At 39.3% G+C, this 22,062-nt stretch overlaps 1 protein-coding gene across 1 annotated transcript in view; it reads left to right on the top strand.

Moving 5' to 3' along the window:
- The window catches only part of ECPAS (Ecm29 proteasome adaptor and scaffold), a 97,509-nt gene that overhangs the window by 55,833 nt on the left and 19,614 nt on the right, over nucleotides 1-22,062 (top strand). Inside the window, exons 21-37 of the mRNA XM_004711038.3 lie at nucleotides 2,864-2,998; nucleotides 3,879-4,041; nucleotides 4,451-4,623; nucleotides 6,068-6,169; nucleotides 7,728-7,851; nucleotides 10,304-10,449; nucleotides 10,844-10,898; nucleotides 11,767-11,881; nucleotides 12,396-12,464; nucleotides 14,260-14,377; nucleotides 14,653-14,820; nucleotides 15,715-15,794; nucleotides 16,379-16,484; nucleotides 17,165-17,212; nucleotides 17,971-18,092; nucleotides 20,126-20,276; nucleotides 21,137-21,202. Of these exons, the coding sequence (XP_004711095.2) occupies nucleotides 2,864-2,998; nucleotides 3,879-4,041; nucleotides 4,451-4,623; nucleotides 6,068-6,169; nucleotides 7,728-7,851; nucleotides 10,304-10,449; nucleotides 10,844-10,898; nucleotides 11,767-11,881; nucleotides 12,396-12,464; nucleotides 14,260-14,377; nucleotides 14,653-14,820; nucleotides 15,715-15,794; nucleotides 16,379-16,484; nucleotides 17,165-17,212; nucleotides 17,971-18,092; nucleotides 20,126-20,276; nucleotides 21,137-21,202 (1,941 nt within the window). The remainder of the gene's footprint in view (nucleotides 1-2,863; nucleotides 2,999-3,878; nucleotides 4,042-4,450; nucleotides 4,624-6,067; nucleotides 6,170-7,727; nucleotides 7,852-10,303; nucleotides 10,450-10,843; nucleotides 10,899-11,766; nucleotides 11,882-12,395; nucleotides 12,465-14,259; nucleotides 14,378-14,652; nucleotides 14,821-15,714; nucleotides 15,795-16,378; nucleotides 16,485-17,164; nucleotides 17,213-17,970; nucleotides 18,093-20,125; nucleotides 20,277-21,136; nucleotides 21,203-22,062) is intronic.

Here is a 22,062-nt window from a genome sequence, read left to right as displayed (position 1 = left end):
GTAATTTGGGGGGCTCAGAATCAATTATTTGGTTTTCTATTATTGGAAAAATAAGAAAAAAATAGTTCTTGAACTATTTGGTGTTTGAACACAACTTTGGAATGAATTGAGTTTGATAGCCAAGGTATCACTGTACACACAAATAAAAAATACACATTTATACTTTTCTCCCTTCTTTTATACAAAATGTCAACATATTACCCATATTGTTTTGTTATCTTACTTCGTTCACTTGACAGTAGGGTTGGTAGCTTTTTGTGTATGACTGCAGAGACAGTAGAGGAATCCTAGTGGTGGAGTTGATTACAACTTGGGCTGTTAACCCTCAAGGTCAGCAGTTCAAAACCGCCAGCCACTCTGCAGGAGGAAGATGAGGCTTTCCACTCCTCTTAAAATTTAAAATGGAGGAAACTCACAGGGGCAGTGGTCACAGACCCTGTCCAGTCGGGTTGCTATGAGTCAGAATGGACTCGATGGCAGTGCGTTTGTTTTTGGGTTCTCGATGACAGTTACCTCATTATTGGGACAGCATCACCATTTTCCTATCATGGATTTGCCTCATATGTTCTAGATCCGTATTGCTGATCATTTAGGTTACTTCTAATCTGCTATGATGAATAGCCCGTTATTTTATATATAAAAAGGACAAGTTTTACCCGGATTCCTTAGAAGTGGAATTGCTGTGTCAGAGGGCACCTGCTTTTGTAATGTTGATAGTATTATATTCTTCAGATGGGCTGTGTCAGTTTTTAAGCTTGCCGGTCACATGGTTTTATCCTCTGGTCACGCCAATGCGGTTGATTGATTTAGCAAGTTAACTATATCAGATGCTCAGGTGAATTTGAATTTTAAATAAATAAGAATAATTTTTAGTACAAATAATGCCCATGAAATGTTTTAAATTTTTTTATTGCCATATAATTCATGTATCATATAATTCAGTAGTTCAGTCATATTATGAAGACTTTTACAATCATCACTACAGTCAATTTAAGAATATTTTCTTGTTATTGTTGTTAGGTGCACCCCCACAACTGCCCCTTACCTCCCCTGCCATCACTAGGTAATTATTAACCCACTAACTGATTTACCTTTCCTGGGTTTTGGATACAGAAAAAAACATACAAAACCCAGAAATAAACAAACAAAAAACTTAATAACAACGGCAAACCAAAACAGAGAAAAACTTCCAATAATAAACCCCAACCAAAACAATATTAAAAACCAGAACAACAACAACAACAAAAAAACCAGAACAAATTTTAAGTGGTTCTAAAGGAAGATCAAATGATAAGGCGTTACATTGTAATCTAACCGCCTCTGCCAGAATAGACTCTACAGTGCTCTCGGCTTGGTGCCAGATCGATTCACATCTCTGGACTACCGTCAGAAGCTAAAGGGAAACTACAGATGGATTTTGGGCGTCCACTGTGATCCATAAAGCAAACCCAACCTCACTTCCATTGAGTCGATGCCCACTCGTAGTGACCCTTCAGGACAGGGTAGAATTGCCCCTCTGAGCTTCAGAGACTGTATGGGAGTAGAAAGTCCCCTCTAGCTCCCATAGACCGTCTGGTGGTTTAGAACTACGGGTGCCCAATGCATAACCACTGCACCACCAGGGCTCCCTACTGTCATTTATTACCTGCAAGCTGGGTGTTTAGGATTAAGCTCTGATACCATTCCCTCTTCCACATTTGGATTTTATTATTTATCATCCTTAGATCACACAGGCTGGTGTACTTCAGTGTGGACATAGTGGATAACACCCTTATATAGCTGCTTGTTTTGAGACAAGATTTTAAGACCTTCAGGTGCTATTCTTTCTAATAGCATGGCACCGTAGAATTTTTCTCACCACACTTGGCTATCTTCGTTACCCATATTTGCAGTGGTCTCTCCATGAGGGCGAGTACTGAGTAGGCCTATAAAGTTTTGTATGTCTTTTGTGCCATATAATGTAGGTTTTTAAAAAAATGCAGCTTGGGTTTTGATAAAGTATGTAGATTTTCTTGTTTAAATATGAAATCATGAGTGTCATTTTTCATGAGAAGTTAGTTTTGTGCTTCTTTGTAAACTTTGGGCTTATGAAATTGCTTCTAGTTGAAAAATCGCTGAATCTTTGCTGATTTAAAAATGACCTGATTGTTTTTGAGCTTTTCATTTTTTTTAGATATAGAGTCCCACATTTATTTGACCTACTATTCCCTCTTCAGAAAAAAAGTACTCAGCACCCTCCTGGCTGAGTGCTTAAAATTTCTGTATGATAGTGCACAATCTAGGATAAAATGTCGATGTCTGCTTTTGTAGCCTGCCTGGATCCTTTGGGATTGTTCAGCAACTCCCAGGAGGCAGTATCCCCTACTTTGGGAAACACTGAGTTAGCCCTTGAGCCAAAAGTGAATTTAAAAATTTTAAATAATTGAGAACAAAAATACTAAGCCTTCATGTCATGTCAAAATTATGGTGCCCATATGTGAAGCGCTCATGGACCACAGCCACATTGTCGTACACATGCTGCATGTGGTTGGCTTTTACCTCACAGTGGTAGAGCTGAATAGTTGCTACAGAGATCATGGCCCACAAAGCTCTTTACAGGTTTGAGATCACCCATGTATTAATTGCACTTATTTGTGGCTTGGGTGTAAAGACGCAGAAGAGTTTGGTATATAAATGAATGTTTGTTTTGAACTAATAGTTCATTGTGGTCTTTCCCCATGGTTGTCAGCAGAGTGAACGTTATCACATGGCACTTCCCGGCTTCTTCAGATTTTAAATGTTAGATGTTATCAGAAGGGATAACGTCATATAGCCTGCCCAGTGTTCTGTAACATGTATGTAATTCTTTTTCTACACTTCGCAGAGTCTGATGAACAGCAGTAAAGAAGAGATGCGTGAACTGGCAGCACTGTTTTATTCAGTGGTGGTATCTACAGTGTCTGGGAATGAGTTAAAGTCCATGTTAGAGCAGCTTATAAAGACTACAAAAGATAATCACGTATGTTACCCGTTTTTTTCCTCTTGTCCTTTTATGGGAGAATAAGGATTTATAAAAGCGTCTAACCTTTTTTTTTTTCCTTCCGCTTTTGTGGTTGCATTTATAGAGTATGCTTACCAGACCCCTTGATTTTACATGAGGGGACTTCTCAAAGTTTGTGCAGAAATTTCATGTTCCTTTTGTTCTATATCCCACAAACTCTGATGCCTCCTGATGATTTTGTCCAGATTAAATGAGATAATATATTGATTCAGTCATTCCATTCACCAAATTCCAGTGCCTTGTGTCTGTAGGCACTGCCATGTAATGTCACATATCCAGTGGTGAGTAAGTACCAACAATCTCTAGTGCACTATTTGGTGCTCAGATATGTTAGTGCTGCTTCACTTCCACAAGCTCTATGGCCTGCCATTGTGGAACCATGTACTTTCCCAATATATTGTATTGCTTGCATTGTGTTTGGAGGAATTAGCAATTAGTAATAGAAACAGCCCATTGTAGTTGTTGGCATTGAGAAATGATATTGGAAATTTTTAAAAAGTAATATAAAAAGTTAGGAAATCATGTAAAGCTAGAAGAAAACATGGATTGTGTAGGGACAGAGGAAGTATATGAGAGACACACTTCAATCAGATTACGAGTGGGTGTGGGTTAGAGATCTAAGTCTTTAGGTGAATCAAAAATCAGCTTTACCTGTAGAATCCTCTGTCTCAGGAACTCAAGGTTTCCATTGTCTGCAAGCCTGATTCATTAGTATCCAGTGGTCACTTTGTTCTTTAGCCTTGTGATTACTCAAGAGATGACTGTAATAAACATGTTCTAATCGAGTTCTTGGCATGAGAAAGAGACAAGACATATGCTATTGTGTTGTTCAACGCAGAGCCCAGAGATACAGCATGGATCCTTGCTTGCCCTGGGGTTCACAGTGGGAAGATATTTGGCTAGAAAGAAACTGAGTATGGCTGAGCAAGCAGACCTGGATGCCAGTGCTGGTTTTCTGCCTGAACAGGAGGAGCTCATTCGGAGTGCCACAGAAACAATAGGTAACTCATGATTTGTGCGGACTTACAGCTCAGTGTTTGGGTTATGTTAAAGTTTAATGTAGCATATTTAAAGGCATAAGAGTTGCCTCAAAAACTTACTTAATGCTATGTAAATTCCACATTTTTAAAAACAAAAGCACTCTACTTTTTCTTCCTATACTTTCCCCCAGATGTGTTTCTGTCTAATAGAGATTCTGTTAGGGACAGAAACTAAATAGCAAAAGGGAAACTACTCTATGCCCTGTAGCCCAGATGTTTCATTGCTGAATAAATGTTGACAAATTATCCTCTAGAAGATATTTTCGACTTGAGTTTTATTTTTTGTCTTTAAAGAAAATCTGGAATACATCCTTGGTACATTGAGTCTTGAGGGTATGCGATTCTCCATTCTGTCTGAATGTGTTCACAGGCTCGTTCTTAGACAGTACATCACCCATCCTGGCAATTGCTGCCTGCACAGCCCTGGGTGAAATTGGCAGAAATGGTCCGCTCCCAATCCCCAGTGAGGGAACTGGCTTTACCAAATTGCATCTTGTTGAAAGCTTACTAAATAGAATACCGTCCAGCAAAGAAACAAACAAGGCAAGTCTTTCTTTTTTCCTTCCCTCTGGAACTCTATTCATAGATATCTAAATGAGCAAAACCAAATCACAGTGGGGCTAGATGGATTGTATAGTTTTGGGAAAGAGGTGAGTTGTGCATACTTTAGTAAGTCGACTGTTTGGCAAGCAATTCCAATTTGGGCCCTCTAATATTTTCTTAAGATTGGGATAAGCTATTAACAGTATTACGGTATTTTTTTTGTCATACACCATATTAAGTAGATAATAAAATATTGAGTAGCCTTATTTCATACCAAATCTAAGTCGCCTCCTAGTGTGGAGTAGACACATAGTAAATTGGGTCAAATGTGAGGCCAAAAGAAAAAGGTACTAATGGCTCTTGAGCAGAATAGCGAATGGCTTTGGATCTTTCCTGGTCATCCAGAGCTTGCTAGAAAGGTTATGTTATGGGTAGGTAGGCACTTTATGAAATTGGAGGTAGAATTGCCTCTGAGGCCTGAAACTGCCAACACACTCAAATCTTACCTCTTACATCTAGGGTGATGTTAAGAAAGCTGAGTTATTAGTCAGCAGTGTGAGCAGTTAGTGAGGGAAAGCACCTTTGAGCTTTCTAGGTTTAAATTAATACTTTTATCGAGTAGCATTCTTTATCATCAAGAACCTTAGCTTTGAAATGTAACATAATTTTAAAAAATCATTTTATTGGAGGCTCATACAACTCTTATCACAACGAGTCGTAACATAATTTTGCAGAAAAATAATATATTAGTGTTTAATAACACGATAATCTTATTCTTAGTTCAGCTATTGATTTAAACTAGTTTTTATTAGCTATTGCTGATTAATTGTCTCTAACCATTGTTGAGCACTTGTAATGTGCCAAGCAGTAGTGCAAGTGCTTCACATACATATACTACATGAATTGCTTTTTCCAAAAAGTTTAGTGAAGGAGTTGTTACCTTTATTTTGTAGTATAAGAAAGAGTGATGGAGAGGTCAAGTAATTTGCCTATGGTCACACACCTTAAAAGGTAATTAATTAAATGGTGGAGCAGTGACTTAATTGTAGGCCCTGAGTTTAGAACTGACCTTCCTGTTAAAGTCTGAAGGATAAAAAGCTTAGTGTTATAGGCTTTCTTTCTTTCTTTTTAATAACTGCACCCTTGATCAGTTTTATGCCTTTCTGCCTGTAGTGCCTCAAAGAGTTTAAGATATTCTATAATATTGGATACTTTCACAGAAAGTTAGGAATAGGTACATTAGTTAGAAAAGGCTACCTTTTCCTATCACTTTATTTTTGGGAAAACTATTTTGGGACAAAACACACACACACATATATTTTTAAAGAAGATCATTTTATTGAGGGCTCTTACAGCTCTTATAACAATCCATACATCAATTGTATTAAGCATATTTGTGCAATATATTATGTTTGACAGAAAGCCCTTTTCTGTATTCTTTCAGATGAAGGAGCGAGCAATCCAAACTCTGGGCTATTTTCCAGTTGGGGATGGAGAGTTTCCTCATCAGAAACTCCTCTTGCAAGGCCTGATGGATTCTGTGGAGGTATTTATATTGCTGTCTGATTGCTAGTCCTTAAAACAAGGGGCATTTACATTGAAATTTTTTTGTTATTTCCAACTTTTTACTCATTTATTCACAAGTACTTATTGAATTGTCAGCCCTGGCCCGATCACTGTTCTAGGCATATCATTGGCTACATTATCTAGATGTGGAAGTCCTTTTCTTATAAATGTTGCGTTTCACATGTTGTGGTGTGGCATAGAAGGGGAAGCCTATTCTGTCAGCTAGGTGTAGGGAATGGTTGGCAGCTGGGGCTCCAGTGGCTCTCATGTTTGATGACATGTGGCTTTTGTCCTCTCGATGCCACATATGGTAGAGAAGACCTACAAAAGTAGGATACCATCTTAACGCAGCCTGAGCTGTCCCCTGCCTACTCTGGCTTTGATTCTTGTCACTCACAATTTTATGCACCAGCCACTTTGACCTGAGATTTTGAAAGCCCCTACTTCTTTTTCTCCGGTTGCTGCTGGGCTGTTTGCAAGCCTTTCCCCCACCTGCAGAGTAGGCTGGAGTCTTTATACTTGTGCTCTCCTGACTCCTGTACTTTTTCTGCACATCATTTATCACTGTTTCCCATGCCCACTGGACCCATGGCAGAGTCTTATAATACAGGTGTTCAACAAGTGTGCCTGGTAATGATCAGACGTCATAAGGATTAATATGCAGATGAGAGTGTAGAACCACAAAGGGAAGGGTGATGGATTTTGCCTCAGATTTGGTGCAGGTTCTTTGGAGACACTTGTGTTGGGTTTTGAACAATGGGAGAGAGAGGAGGCTGAGGGCTGAGGGATGGATCTGTGCTGCCAGCATTTTGGCCCTAAGTTCTTAATTCAATTATTTTTACAATGAAAATTTTTGATGTTGACTTAAACCTCCACCAGGCTACCACTCGATATCACTACATCTTTATCATTTGAGGAAAAGCTTATGAAGTCCACTTTTTAATCTCATAAAAAAACTCCTGAGAGTTTTCTTCTAGTTTTGTTTAAGTAAACAAACATTTGTCTGGATTCTTAACTTGTAATTGAAATAATTATCTTTAGCGTTTAGAAAGATCAGGTACATGAACAGCTAGAAACTGGGAAATAAGATGGAGCAATTATAGCTTAAAAGTGAAAAAGAAAATAAATAGCATGATTCAGAAAAACAAAGTATCTTAACAATCAACAAGGACAAAGTTTTACAGTATTGTTGTTGTTGTTGTTTCTGTCAACGTTTTTCATATGGAAAATGTCAAACATACTGGAATGTACAGTGAGTCATAATAGAATGCTCCCACGTGTCAGTTCCTATTTTTGCTTAGTGTGTTTTTCGGAGGATGAGGAGTACAGCACGGGCTTGGAAAACATATTCAAGCTATTATTACATTCCCTTCTCGGAACTCTACCCTCCTCTTGAGGGCCAACAAGTTAGCTGAACGCAAGCCAGAAAAAAAAAGAGAGAAAGTATTCTGATAAATTAGGCAGTCAGCAGCCGTGTGAAATGAGTGTTTTGTGGACATGTTTTTCTCATTCCTGCTGGTGCTTTTCTCTCATTGCAGGCCAAGCAGATAGAACTTCAGTTCACGATCGGGGAAGCCATCACCGGTGCGGCGATAGGAACTAGTTCTGTGGCTGCTCGCGACGCCTGGCTGGTGACTGAAGAAGAATACACTCCTCCCACTGGTACCGAACACTCAGCTTATCAATTTACAGTCATCAAAAGTAACCCTTGTCTGTTCCCTTGATCACATTGGAAGCACATACACATGTGCGCACACATGCTATTCTTCAAAGGTTTATGTCTGTCTGAGCAATGGTCACATTATTATTTCATGAGGAATGAGAAAAACATTTTCATGGTCACAAATGGCTGATTTTATTTCTAAATTAATTTAGCATATACTTAGTAAGAACTTATTACAGGTCAGGAATTGTTCTAAAAGTGCTGGTGATTGATAAAGGAATGACCAAACAGTAAAAAAATCCTACCCTTCATGGACCTTACATTCTAATGGGATACAGACCAGGGACAAAAGAAGCAGGGAGAAATAGGCAGCATCTAATGGATAATAAATGCTATGAATAAAAGTAAAGCAGGGAATGATATGGGTCGAATTTGGATGGTCATGATTAACAGTGCTTAGGGAAACTTCTCCAGAAGAGGATGCTAAAGGAAAGACCTGTTGTGGGTGTGGAGGCAGTGAGCTGGCAGGAATTCTTGGGGCGAGCACTCCAGATAGAGGTAGGCAGAAGCAGCAAGTGCAAACGCCCCGAGACAGGAGTTTGTTGGAGGGCAGCTTGCCGGGGGCAGAGTGAGTGAGTATGGGAGAAGTAAGATGAGATCATAATCTTGTGGAGGTTTTCTATAAAATGCAATGGCAAGATTGAAGAGAGAGGCGATCTGAATTCCATTTTGAAAGGGCCATTCTAGTGCCGTTTGGAAAATAAAAAGGCATGGAGCTAGGGCAGAAGCAAGGAGCTGAGTTAGGAGGCTGCCACCCTGCCCCAGGTGAGACATGATGGCGACTTGAACGTGATGACAGACAGCAGGAGGTGGTGCGAAGTGGTTGGTGAAAGTACTTTGAATGCATTACCCACAGGAGCTCCCATGACTGAACTGAATGGGAGATGTGACTTCAGAGTTTTTGTTGTGAGCAGCTGGAAGAATGGAGTGGCCATTGACTCAGCTGTGGGGGCAGATTATGGGCAATGTGGATTTGTGAAGGAGGAGCAGGGTGGGTGCAAGGCAAAAACTCCTTCACTGGCTGGCTGTCCTCGTGCACATCAGTGTTGAGACTTCTCACCACTCCCGTAACCGTAACTGATGTGGCCGGGACTGAGACCCTCATTTATATATCTAAGAGTCAGTTGCATATATGCTGGTGGTGTTCCAGAGAATTTTTGGGTGGAACCTAAATCTTTGGGAATGTTGCGTTAAAGATAGTATTGAACGCCATGAAATTAAGATGTGTCCATCAAGGAAGTGAGAGGTCCACCACTTGAGTCCTGGCAACTCCATTGTCGAGAGGTTTTGAAGATGAGGAGAAACCGAACGCGGACACCCAACGGGAGTAGTTAGAGGGGTGCAGCCGTCCCGCAGAGTTATCTCCTCGAGACCAAGGAGAGAAGAACCTTTATGAAGGGCAAGGGGTGCGAGTTGGGACCAACTGTGTCAAAAGCTCCTGACTGATCAATTAAGATGACTTCATACCATAATTGGTGACTTTATGGCTGATTCCCGTGGTGGTGTAGAGGTTTGAAGTGGGTTCAGGACAAAAATAAGAGCAAACATGTAGACTAAATATAGACAACAATTTTTAACAATCAATATAAAACTGGTTCTTAACTGGGGAGATTCCTCCTCTGGGACACTGGACACTATGGGAGTCTGGGGGGGGAGGGGGTTGGTTCTACGGGGGTCTTGTCTCTTCATGGGGACGAGGAATACCCCTAAGCATCCTGCACCCTGGAACAACTCCACAGCACTTCTTTAGCCAGAAATGTCCGTAGTGGTGCGGGCCAGGAAGTCTGAGGTAATAAAAGAAGAAAAAGGAGAGATTTATGGTAGCTAGAGGTGAAGAGTGAAGTCAGAAGAGGTTTATTGGTTTTGATTTGGCTGAGAGATGGAAAGAACTAGTAGAGAGAGGATTTGTTAAGACTGGCGTTAGTGCGGACAATTTTTCAGCGGAAATAAAGTTACCTGAATACCTATAAAGTTATTTCACTTTTGCAGGGCTCTGAAATGATTTATTCAGCAACTTGTTTAAAAGCTTAGTTGTTTAGATCTTGAGACCTACTTTGGTTTTAATATTATACAGATGTTGATTTGTATGTGGGGTGTGTATGTGTGTGTGTGTGTGGTGCTTGTGGTATGTGTCATGTGTAGGAGGCCTTGGCCTGTGTATGGGTATGTCTCCAAACCAGAGCCTCTCCTGTTTGTGAGTGTGTCCCAGATGTGTAGTCTCTGCTCTCCTGTCAGCGCTGATCCCTGTGAGTATGTGCATCTCAGATTGCACATTCTCTTAAGTAGTTGTTTTAATCTCCAGGGTAGAGGACTGAGTAAAGACTGCTTTACATTGAATTTTTTCAGGAAACTGCTTTGAATTATCTTAATTGTTTCTCATCTTTTCCCCAGGAGCCAAAGTGAATGATGTGGTCCCATGGGTGTTGGACATGATTTTAAATAAACATATCATCAGCCCCAACCCACATGTGAGGCAAGCAGCCTGCATCTGGCTACTTTCTCTTGTGAGAAAGCTGAGTTCCCATAAAGAAGTGAAGGTATGTATTTGTAATTGCACTGAGAAACACTTGTGTTGAAAGGCAGGAAGGAAAGCATAGGCAGTGAGAGCCAACACTGACCTGAGGGCCATTAACTAATACTGGACACTTTAGAATAAGCTGTGGACCAAGAAATGGATATGTATTGACTGGAAGATGGTTGTACAATTGAAAGAATGAAGTCAGAGGCTTAGTAAAGATTCAGAGGCTTAAAGAAAGGTCAGATTGCCTGATGTTAGGACCCCTTTTGGAGACCTTGTCCATTGAGAGCACCATGGTTTGTCACCACCTTGGATGGTGGCCTTCATAGTCATGTGTTCCCTGAACAAAACTCCCGTTCTTCCAGATAATTCGCATTTGAGTGCTAAAATGCTCTTTTCCTTCCTCTTTTCAGTCTCATCTCAAAGAGATTCAGAGTGCATTTGTTTCCGTTCTGTCAGAAAATGATGGTAGGTGGTTGGTAAATACTTGATTTCTAAACTTAAAATTAGTATTTAAAATTTTGAAAACCTCTGGGTTATTGAATATAAAAGAAAATTAGTTTTGAGTTATATGTTTAAAAGAAAATATATTTATTGGTATTAAGGATCATAGAAGCACAATAGTGGTTTTTAAACAAAGCATCTGGTTAGACTAGGGAGATTCATTTAATGCTCTTAGTTTTGAGTTAAAAAAGAAGCCAAAGCCTTTTTAAGAATTAGAACTACTAAGTCATTGCTTTCTTTTACTTGTGATTGCTTTTATTATTTGTGATTTAAGGCAGGAGAGAATGAATCTACCGTATATACTCGAGTATAAGCCCATCCGAAATTTTCAAACTACAACTTTCAAAATGTCCCTTTGAAAATTTGGGTCGTCATATACTCAAGTATATATGGTGTATGTTTTAGACATGTAAATGGTAGCTTTGTTGTAAGCATAATTGTTTATTTTCCTTTAATTTTTAGACAGTTTGATAATGGTGTGTTGAATTCTAATGAGGCTGTTTGAGTGCTCTGATACGTACAACTTAAAATCTGATATTTTCCCTATGCGCTGTAAATTAACTGTAGATGGTTTTCAGGTGTCTGTTGGATCTTCTGTGAATGTAGTTCTCACTTAAAATGACTTTTGGTGTCATGTCCTCTGAGGTGGTTTAATACTTAAAAAAAAACATTTTTAACAAAAATGGGTGGAATGATAGTTTCATATTATGGCTTTGATAACATTTTACATTATTAAATATATAGATTTTTAAGTGTTTGAAAAGCTTTGAATTATTGGTCAGTAGACAATGTTTCTTGGACTAACATCTTTTGTGCTTTGACTTTTTGGTAGAACTGAGCCAAGATGTTGCTTCAAAAGGCCTTGGGTTGGTTTATGAACTGGGCAGTGAACAAGATCAGCAGGAGTTAGTTTCTACACTTGTAGAAACACTTATGACTGGCAAAAGGTATGGTGGTGACCCTAACAATGTCTCCTTTTGAACACATAGGCCATGTGCATGCATATATTGAGAACATATTCTAAAGAAGGAAGATTCAGCTTTCTATTCTTTTAAGACATCTCTAAAGCGCAGGTCAGTGCTGCAGGTAACAATTTAATTGTGCAGCAGGTGCTCTTCACTTTAGAAACACCCCAGTAGTTAAAGAATTGAATTAGAAAAGTAGTAAAATGTGAAGAGCATGTGAGGAGTAATCATTCTTGTAGTCACTTGCGGCTTTGTGTTGCCGTCTCTTTAAAAAGGATAGTTTTGTGAATATTTAATTCAGTATAATTTATGGGGAATATCTTTTTGATCTATTAGCTTGTTTATTCTAGACCTAATTGAGCTGATTTTATTATTTTACACTCAGCTGGCATTGATAAACATTTTAATTTTGTCAGGTTGCAGGTGAATTGTATTGTTTAATTGAACATTAGTATGAAGAGGTTGAGGTTAATAGAAATTTCTTGTTTTTGTTTAGAGCTAAACATGATGTTTCTGGAGAGACAGTGGTATTTCAAGGGGGAACGCTTGGTAAAACACCAGATGGGTAAGCATGCCAAATCCATTGGTCATTTACTGTAGACAACTTAAAATGTTTTTCTTTGATTTTGATAAATGGGGTACCCATGACGTTGATTTTCATCTTCCTAGGAGAAGATGTGTGTTAGTGGAGCATACCTTCTATGGAAAAAGTCTATTATCTAAGATTATCTTTTTTGGGGGGGTGGGTGGGGGTGAGTTGGGAGAGACAGTTTTTGGCATGGAGATTGGTATCCTAGAAATTTATTGGGATGTGCCCTGAGGATCAGTACCCAAGGACAGGGGTAAAGGAAGCAAGACGGAGTCAGTGACCAAGAAAGAAACTTAGTTGTGATGCTGCCAACATTTTAATGCACACTCACCCTTTAAGAAACTCTGGGGCTGGATGGGGGAGGACAGGAGGCCAGATCTCCATGTCCCCTCACTGGCCGTTGACTCCCTCATTGACTAGCCAGCAGACTTTACAATGTGTAGTAGATTAATAAACATTGGCTGATAACAACAAGGTGAGTAGTTCAAAACCACCAGCTAGCTGCTTTTCTGGAGAGAGATGTGATAGTCCACTCCAGCGAACATTTATAGTCTCAGAAACTCTAAGGAACAATTCTCACCTGTCCTATAAAGTTCCTATGTGTTGGAATTTACTCCACAGCACTGGGTTTTTATTGATAAGCAACTGTTAATGAGCTGGTCTTGGGAGAGTATGACATGGGCTCAGAGCAGTCTGGCACATTGACTGGACTGAAGACTGTCAAGCCCACGACAGTTGAGTCTTGGATTGGGTATTTGATAACATAGCTTCTTCATTATCCACTGCGCTTAGTTTTTTTGTGGGGATTTTTGAGCATTTTGACTCCACCAGTTAGCATTTTGAATGAATGCCTTGGGCTTTGCCCCTGTTTTAATCCCATTCCACTGTGTTTGGCACAGTTGCTTTCCTTTTGAGCATCGTCGTCTTGGTCAGCCGTGCGGTTCTCACCCCGTGGCGGCACTCTGCTCAGAGCCCTGCTTGCAGCCAGCTTGTTTATCCTGTCTCTGAAGTTGTCTGCTCACTCTGCTGTCACATCGCACGTTTCCATTCGTCTTCCTTTCCCTGCAGGTTTCTTTTAGGCTTGTCGTGAATATTTAATCTGTCTATAGCTATATTCCTGAAAGTAATGGTTTCTGTTCTAACTGAAAACATTTTACTAACCCTCTAAAGTTAGTGAGTTTTTGCCACTTGTATTTTTTTATGTGTTTTTAAAAATTGAGAGTTAATACATACATCATTCCACAGTGCAGTCACATCAAGCAGCATTATACAATAGCTACGACAATCAGTTGCTAAACACCCTTTTCCTTCTTGGGCTCCTTGACTTGTTTCCCCTGGACCCCCACCCCCACCATTTTACACTTGCCCCTCCTTATAGTTCATCAGCCCTGGGTTTCATATACTGAAAACCGGAAAAACATAGAACACAACTTCAAGAGGGTGACTCCCAATGACATCACACTTCTGAGCTACACCCTAATATGAGCAAACGAAAAACAAAACAAACCAAAAATACAGAAAATGTTGAAAACCACATCAGGTCCAGTGTGCATCCAAAGGGGGGAGTGGTGGGGGGAGCCAACTTGAATTTTTTGACATCTTTTTGTCCATAGTTGAGTTTTGTTTAATGTTGATTAAATAATGTGATACTAGAAAATTAGTGAAAATGAAATTTTACAAATCATCCTTGTTAATATTGGTGATATTGGTAATTTGTATTAACCTGCAGATAGAGAAATACATTATTCCATACTTTTTATTCCCCTCCAAGCCAGGGCATTTCTACGTACAAGGAGCTTTGTTCTCTGGCAAGTGATCTCAGTCAGCCAGATCTGGTGTACAAATTTATGAATTTAGCCAATCATCATGCAATGTGGAACTCTAGGAAGGTAAGTTACTCTCACTGGACAGATGTCATATTTACTTTCTCCCCAAACTGTACCTACTGTATTGGTACCCGTATCTGTTCATATACAGAGGTTTTACATATCTGTGCCTGGTTCAAGAGAGCCAGACCGGCAGACAGCTAGGGCGCACCTGCTGCCCACTAAGCATGCTCCATTCAGGGACAAGACTCGGGGGGAGCATTTTGTGATCCTCATACATTCGTATGTTAGTATTCCTTGGGCAGGTGTTTCATGGTCACTTCATCTTATTATTTTAGGGTGCTGCTTTTGGTTTTAATGTCATTGCTACCAGAGCTGGAGAGCAGCTGGCTCCCTTTCTGCCTCAACTAGTTCCTCGCCTTTATCGTTACCAGTTTGATCCCAACCTTGGTATTCGACAGGCCATGACAAGCATTTGGAATGCGCTAGTCACTGACAAGTCAACGGCAAGTATTTGTGACCCTGTGTGTTTTGAGGAGGCAGCCTCAGTGGTGCAGAAAGTTAATGTGCATGGCAGCTAACCAAAAGGCTGGCCATTCTCGTGTACCTCAAGGAACGTCAGAGGAAAACCCTGTGCTTAGTTTTTTAAATAAGCCATTGAAAACCCTATGGAGTTCAGTTCTATTCTGACACATGTGAGCTTGTCAAGAATCAGAACAAATTTGATAACACCTGGTTTTGTATACTAAGAAAACACTGTCCCAGAGGCAGGGATATATGAGTACTTGCTCCTCCGTGTACAGGAGGGCTTCACAAAAGATGACAGAAACATTCCCGTATCTTTCAGTTCCATTTTTGTATGAATTTTTTGAAGTTCCCTTATACAACTGTATGGTATTTATGTGTATATACATGTCTGTGTGTGTTCCTGATATACTCATATATAATAAAGTACATACATAGGAAGCAGAGTTACAGAGACCTCTTCCCTATATCCAAACATCTCATGGGATTGCTTTAACGAGGCTAAGACTATAATTTCATGGGACAGCTTCACCAGTTGGCATAACATAATTCATGAAGATGTTCTGCATCCTGGTTTAGTGAGTGTCTTCTGGGTCTTAACAAGCTTATGAGTGGTCATCTAAGATACAAATACTGGTGCCTCTTTGTCTGGCACAAAAGAGGATGAAGGAAAACAAAACTCAAAGGGAAAAATCTTATTTCATAGAACTAATAACATATGATAAACCCGTAGCTTTACTACCGTGAGACTGGAAGGACTAGCTGTGAGCTGAGGAGCTTACAGAGACAGGAAATGTGGTCCATGTGGTTGCTAGGTAAGTGATTTGACTGTTGGTGGATTTTGCATTTTTAATTTTATCTTTCATTTTCGTTAGGTGGATAAATACTTGAAGGAAATTCTTCAAGATTTGATTAAGAATCTTACCAGCAATATGTGGCGGGTTCGAGAATCCAGGTACTGTCTTTGGAACTATAACTAAAACTAGTCAAATGTAGTGGCCTCCCCTTCCCCTCCCCGTTTTCCAGTTTTCACTTTGTGCAAAAGAATAAATAAAATTACTAAGAAATTTATTTCTGGGTGGGATGACAGTTATCTTTATTAACTCTGTAAACACAGGCTACTATTTTTCTTAGGTTGTCTTAATTTGTGTAATAATGACATAAAGGTAGGCATCAAGATATGTTACTATACTTTTAGGACATTGGAGGGCAACAGTGAATAATATATACAATTTATTCAGTGTGTACTAAGTGCTTAGCAGTGTGCTGAACCCTAGGGGCACAATTGCATAAGAAAAAAAAATGATGCTGCATCTCAATGGGATCATATTGTAGTTATGGGGAACATGTTTGATGAATTTCCAGGCCATCAGTATGTGGGATATTTGAGGTACCAAGGAAAGCGTTGTCAGTGCTATCTCTGAAAGGTTGGGGCTTTGAATCTAAGTAGGGCCTATAGTTGTGTTTGTTACGCATGTTTCATGGTAAAATACTGTGCTTTCTTGATCAGGTATTTGACACTAAATTGTTTATTTTCAGTTGTTTGGCTTTGAATGATTTATTGAGGGGAAGACCCCCAGATGACATCATTGATAAACTTCCAGAAATCTGGGAAACGCTTTTTAGAGTACAAGATGATATCAAGGTATTAGAGAAATAGATTTGTATTTATTTTGTGGACTACCTTAAACTTGAATTCTTAAAAGATATGTGGTACATAGTTAAAAAATCAAGATGTAGGCAATTTTAAGGGACTGTAGTTTTCATTTTTAATCTTGATGTCCCTGTGAATTTTCAAGGTTAAGCATCTTTAGATCTAAATTGAATTGCTTTTAAAAACATAGATGGCTGCAAGCTTTCATTCAAGGTCATGACACTGTTAAGTATGGGCAAATAATATTATGAAATAATCTGGGGTAACTTTACTTTGATAATTTTCACAAATTAGACTAGTCATTACCAAATAGCATGACCATTCTCTTTAAATTTTAGGTATTTTTGTATTTTATTAAAAGTAGGCATTTTTATTTTGCTCTATTCATTAGAAATTTAAAGCTTTTTATATATTTGCTTTTATAATATCTATAGGTTCTGTACTATTATCCTTTATAGCCATGTTTTTGCAAGGTCAAAATACCTAATTTTAAAAAAGAAGAAAAAAATCTGGTATTATAATACATTTCTTGATGGCAAGGAGCTTCATGAAACACCGTATTTTACCTGATTTTGAAAGTTCGATGTTGACCAAGTGGTGTAAGAGTATGAGGCCGTTAAATGTGCTTTGTGGGATAGATGAGAATGATGTCATGTTTGTCTCATTTCTAGGAATCTGTACGAAAAGCAGCAGAACTGGCTCTGAAAACCTTGAGCAAGGTGAGAATTCTGATCCCACCTTGGGAGTGTGGGAGGGGTTTGTTTTTTATCATATGACAGTCACAGTGTCATTGGTTTCATGTCACAGTTCACTGTGAGAAAGTACATGCTATTACGATACTAGCATTTTTAACAAACAAGCCCCCTAGTCTTTTAACTTGTCTCAAGGAAGTAAGCTTCTCTGGGTCTTTATGTGCTATGACTTGTGCTTGACCTTGAAGGACCCATTACTCCCTGAGATCAAACAGCATCTATTTTGTTCTTATTCTTTTGGTACATCTGTTAAACTGCTGTCCATTTATTTATGCGGTTGGCAAGTTTTTTGAAACAAACTAGTGTCCACTTGAACTTGATTTTACTGTGATGCACCAGCTGCTTTTTCATAGGTGGGCAAGCTTCCCATAAGTAAAATGGTTAGTAGTAAGGCCAAGTTTTAAATCCAGGTGTTTCTGACACAGTGCTGACACCCCAAACTTTTGATACATTAAGCTGTCTCCAAAATGCTTTCTTGTTATCTTCAACCAATTTGTTCTTTAATTTGCCAATTAGATGATGAAAATTGTAACAAGGTTCCTATTTATTATTGGCCAACCAAGGGTAAAAATCCCAGAACTCATTTTCCTGTGTTCCCTAATAATATCATAGAAAGTAGAACCACTTTTTATTTTCTGTGGATGTGAAAAGTAGACAGTATTAGTGAAAGAAATACTTTGTTGAGTGAAAGGTCACTTTCATTAATCTTGCTCTTTGTATCTGAGGTTTGTGTGAAAATGTGTGACCCTGCCAAAGGAGCAGCTGGCCAGAGAACTGTCGCTGTCCTTCTGCCTTGCCTCCTGGACAAAGGAATGATGAGCCCTGTGACCGAAGTTCGAGCCCTCAGGTGGATATCAGTTGATGAAATGCATAGATTGGGTTTGCTTACTTCCTTATCATTCGGGGAAAGTTGGGTTTCTTTCTTTCTTTCTTTTTTTCCCACAGTCTCTTTTGCTTTATAGGTTAATTATGCAAATATAGGGAGAATCAAAAAACAAACCCCAAAGAGCATGACCGGGTAGCTGTCAAAAGTTGGGTTTCTTTGAGTGTTAGATTTTTGGCAATGTGAAAAAATGGGTTGAAGAGGGGTCACTAAGGAATCCACGTGCATTTATGAAGGGCTGTGAGTCAGTCTTTTGCAGAAACATTCTCCTGGGAGCCTTGCCTTCCAGCAGCATTTCCCAGTCTGCTTTGACCTTGCTTCCAGTGTGTCCTTTTGTTACCATTGTCCTCGGCCCCCAGCAGGCACATCTTCTGTGGTGCTACAGGTCTTCCAAGCCTGCTTAATAGCAGTTCACAGACTACCGGCTGCAGCACTGGAGTATTTAAGAAATCCACATACATTTGTGGTTATTTTTTCCAGTAAAGAATTATAGCCTGTATCTGTGTTTGTTTTCGGACTAGGGTATTATCTAGGAACTTTATCTGTTCCATTATGATGTAAATTTTAAAGCTAGATCACATTAAAAGTACTAAGAGCATTTCATGATAGCTAAGTTGTTGGTGATGGAATGCTTTATTTTGTTTGTTTTTTAAGAAGAACTCATCTAATAATGCACAAGAATGATGAAGTTGGGATATTGTTATTATACTATTTTAACTAGAACAAGCCTGGTAACAGTCATCTGTGACTCTTAAATCCACGGGATGAAACGTGGGGAACTTCACAATGGACCTTACACACCAAGAACCCTCGAGCCCTTTGATCACGTAAAAAGGGAGTCAAGCGTTGAGGGCATACTGATATGATGGCATAGTCCACACAGAGCACCATCTCTTTTTGTTTTAAAAAAGTTGAACTTGAGGCCAGCCAAGCCTGCATATCTACACAGGGGACCAAGGAACATGTTAAATAAGTGATATCATTGGAATGTACTCAATAAAAGACAGTTAAATGAAAAGAGAGCAAATAGGAGACTGATACAGAATGAAAAGAGTTAAAGCAGTAAACAGTAATTCTAATCCAAACCATTTGACTCTTTTTTTCCCTGTTTGACTCATAAAGACACTTATGAAATCATAAATTTGAGAATTAGATGATAGGAAATATCATTAACCTTTTTTAGTGTGAAATGTACTTTTATGAAAAATTCTTAGCTCTTAGGGATGCCTTCTGAAGTTTTGTTATAGGATATAGTTTCAAATAATGTGATGGCAGGGAAAGTTGTATGCTTGTGCACCAATAGAGGAGTTACCAAAAACAACTAGAACAAAAATGCCCACTAGTGTTGAGTCAGCTCTCATTCACAGAGTGGAATTTTGCTCTGTAAGATTTCTAGGTTTACAAATCTTCATGGAAGGTGACTACCACATCTTTCTCCCACAGAGAAAGGTAGTGCGTTCAAAACACCCAACTTTTTGGTGGTAGACATTTGCTTTAACCACTGTGCCACCAGAGGAGTTATAGTGGAACAGACTTGTTCAAATTTCCTGAGTGAACTGGCTGGACCCCAAACCAAAATCATTGCCATCAAGTCAATTCCAACTTATAGTGACCATATACAATAGAGAACTGCTCCTTAGAGTTACTGAGACTGTAAATCTTTGTGGAAACACAAAGGCTCTTTCTACCTCAGAGCAGCTCTTGGGTTCGAACTGCTAGCCTCATGCTTAGCAGCCCAGTGCATAACTCACTACTCTGCCAGGGATCCTTTTACTTGGTTGGGAGGTATATCAACACTTATTTATGATTCTCTGCTTTCACATACTTTTCATATGCTTGCAATTTTTCTGTAAAGTTTGAAAACAAAGTGCCATGATCAGGCTTTGTAACCATATCCCTGAATGTGAGAAACGGCAAAACATCCTCATGAGTGAACTTGGGAAGCTTCCTATTAAAAAAAAAAAAGTACTCAGGAGTTGTTTTCTGTGTGTCTACAGCATTAACACCCTTGTGAAGATCAGCAAAAGTGCAGGAGCCATGTTGAAACCTCACGCATCAAAACTCATCCCAGCTCTGTTGGAAGCCCTGAGTGTACTGGAGCCCCAAGTTCTCAATTACTTAAGTCTTCGGGCTACAGACCAAGAGAAGGTAAGTTGATGATCTATGTATAGTAGTACTGTTAAGGCAGAGTGTAGCTAAAATATTGATGGTCCTTTGAGCATCTTCTGTAGTCTGTTTAGAAAGTTGATTAGCACAAATGCTAATCAACACAGCCTCAGGGAAGTAGTTTTTATATACCTGACTTTTCTCATTTGTGATGTGTGGACAGTGTTAGCATCTCATACAAAGTAGTTGTAAGACTAAGATACCATTAAATATAGGAAATCCTTTCAAAAAACTTGAAAGCACTAAATGCATAATACTTAGATACAATTTTTAAAGTTCGTACCTATTAAACCCACTACCATCAAACTGATTCTGACTCCTAGTGACCTTAGACCAACCTCTAAGACCAAACTGACTCCTGAGAGTTTAGAATTTGTAATTATTATGGGAGCAGACAGCCTTGTATTTTTCCCATGGAGTTGCTACTGGGTTTGAACTGCTGACCGTGTGGCTAGCAGCCCAACATTTAACCCACTGCCCACCAGTGTGCCTTTTCAAGGATAGATAGAAGTCTATTTAGTGTATTCTTCTGTTTAATGGATGGAGAGCTGGTGTCCCTACGGACTGGATAATTTACCCAAAGCCATACTATCCTAGTTTTTAACTGCAATTACTTTCTAAGTATCATCTAAATGTTTTACCTACTGTGAAATACTACCTCTCCTGATAAAATTGTTGAGGGACGTCAAAAGAAATTAGATCTTCACTTAGATTTGACTTTGTTATGTCTCCAAAGAAAAATTTGTTTCCAGTTTAGAAGGAAAGTGCTTTATGGAAGTGGATGTGGGGCATTGTCCCTAGTTAAGTGAGAGCCTTGAGTGACTTGAGTTTGTGCTCTCCAGGCTGCAATGGATAGTGCTCGGCTCAGTGCTGCCAAGTCTTCTCCCATGATGGAAACCATCAACATGGTGAGTGTCTGAACAACACGGTGAAGTTGCTTTGTGTATCCTAACGTGTACTTCCGCAAAGCCTCAGGTCAGAGTACTGACGTAGAGATTTCAGGAAGGAATCAAGTAACCACTGAAACCTCAATTTTTATAAAATATGATTTTTTTATTCTTATTTCACATTACTAAGTGGAATAAATTGATTTCCAAATACTAAAATCAATTAGTTCAGGTGTGTGTTACCAAGAAAGATCAGTTATTAATTGATCACTCTGCACGCCTATATCTGCATCTATATATTGTCTGCCTACTGGGAGAGGCTGGGGCGTCTTCCTCTGCTCGAGAGTTCTCCCCAGGTAGAACCAGGGATGTGGGAGTTGGTCTGGAAGTGTGCAGTGAGGCAGGCGGTGTGACAGGGAGGTGATGCGGACTGGACACTACTGATAAGTTGTTTCAGTCATAGAAAGGAATGTGCAGTGAAGGGCTGCTTTCCCTTAAGGTTCTAATTTCTAAAGGGTTTGGAACCCTGTTTAGGAGTCTTTAAAGCAGACCCTCGGTTCATGGTTAACGGAGACCTGAGTATCTGGAAATTGTTTTCCTAAGCATATCATGTAGGGCTGGACACATGAAGTAGATACTTATGAGAACTTACTGGATGGGTGTTGCTAAATTTGCTTATATTATGGAGATGATAAACCTTCCATAGGAAGTTAGAGAATAATAGTTGGAGTTTTGTTCATTAATAGAATACATGCTACTGAATTTTCAAAGCTGGAGTCAGCAATACTGTAGGGTAATTCAACTAAGAAGTTGGCATTTCTGTCGGGATAGAACAGGCTGGATGAACAATCTGGAGGAGAAAACAACGGGACTGACAGTTC

This window comes from Echinops telfairi, unplaced genomic scaffold, assembly GCF_000313985.2.
Source record: "Echinops telfairi isolate 266 unplaced genomic scaffold, ASM31398v2 ScPeMD7_7410;HRSCAF=8448, whole genome shotgun sequence".
In the NCBI taxonomy this organism is placed as follows: domain Eukaryota; kingdom Metazoa; phylum Chordata; class Mammalia; order Afrosoricida; family Tenrecidae; genus Echinops; species Echinops telfairi.
This window is presented reverse-complemented; position numbering and strand designations above follow the sequence as displayed.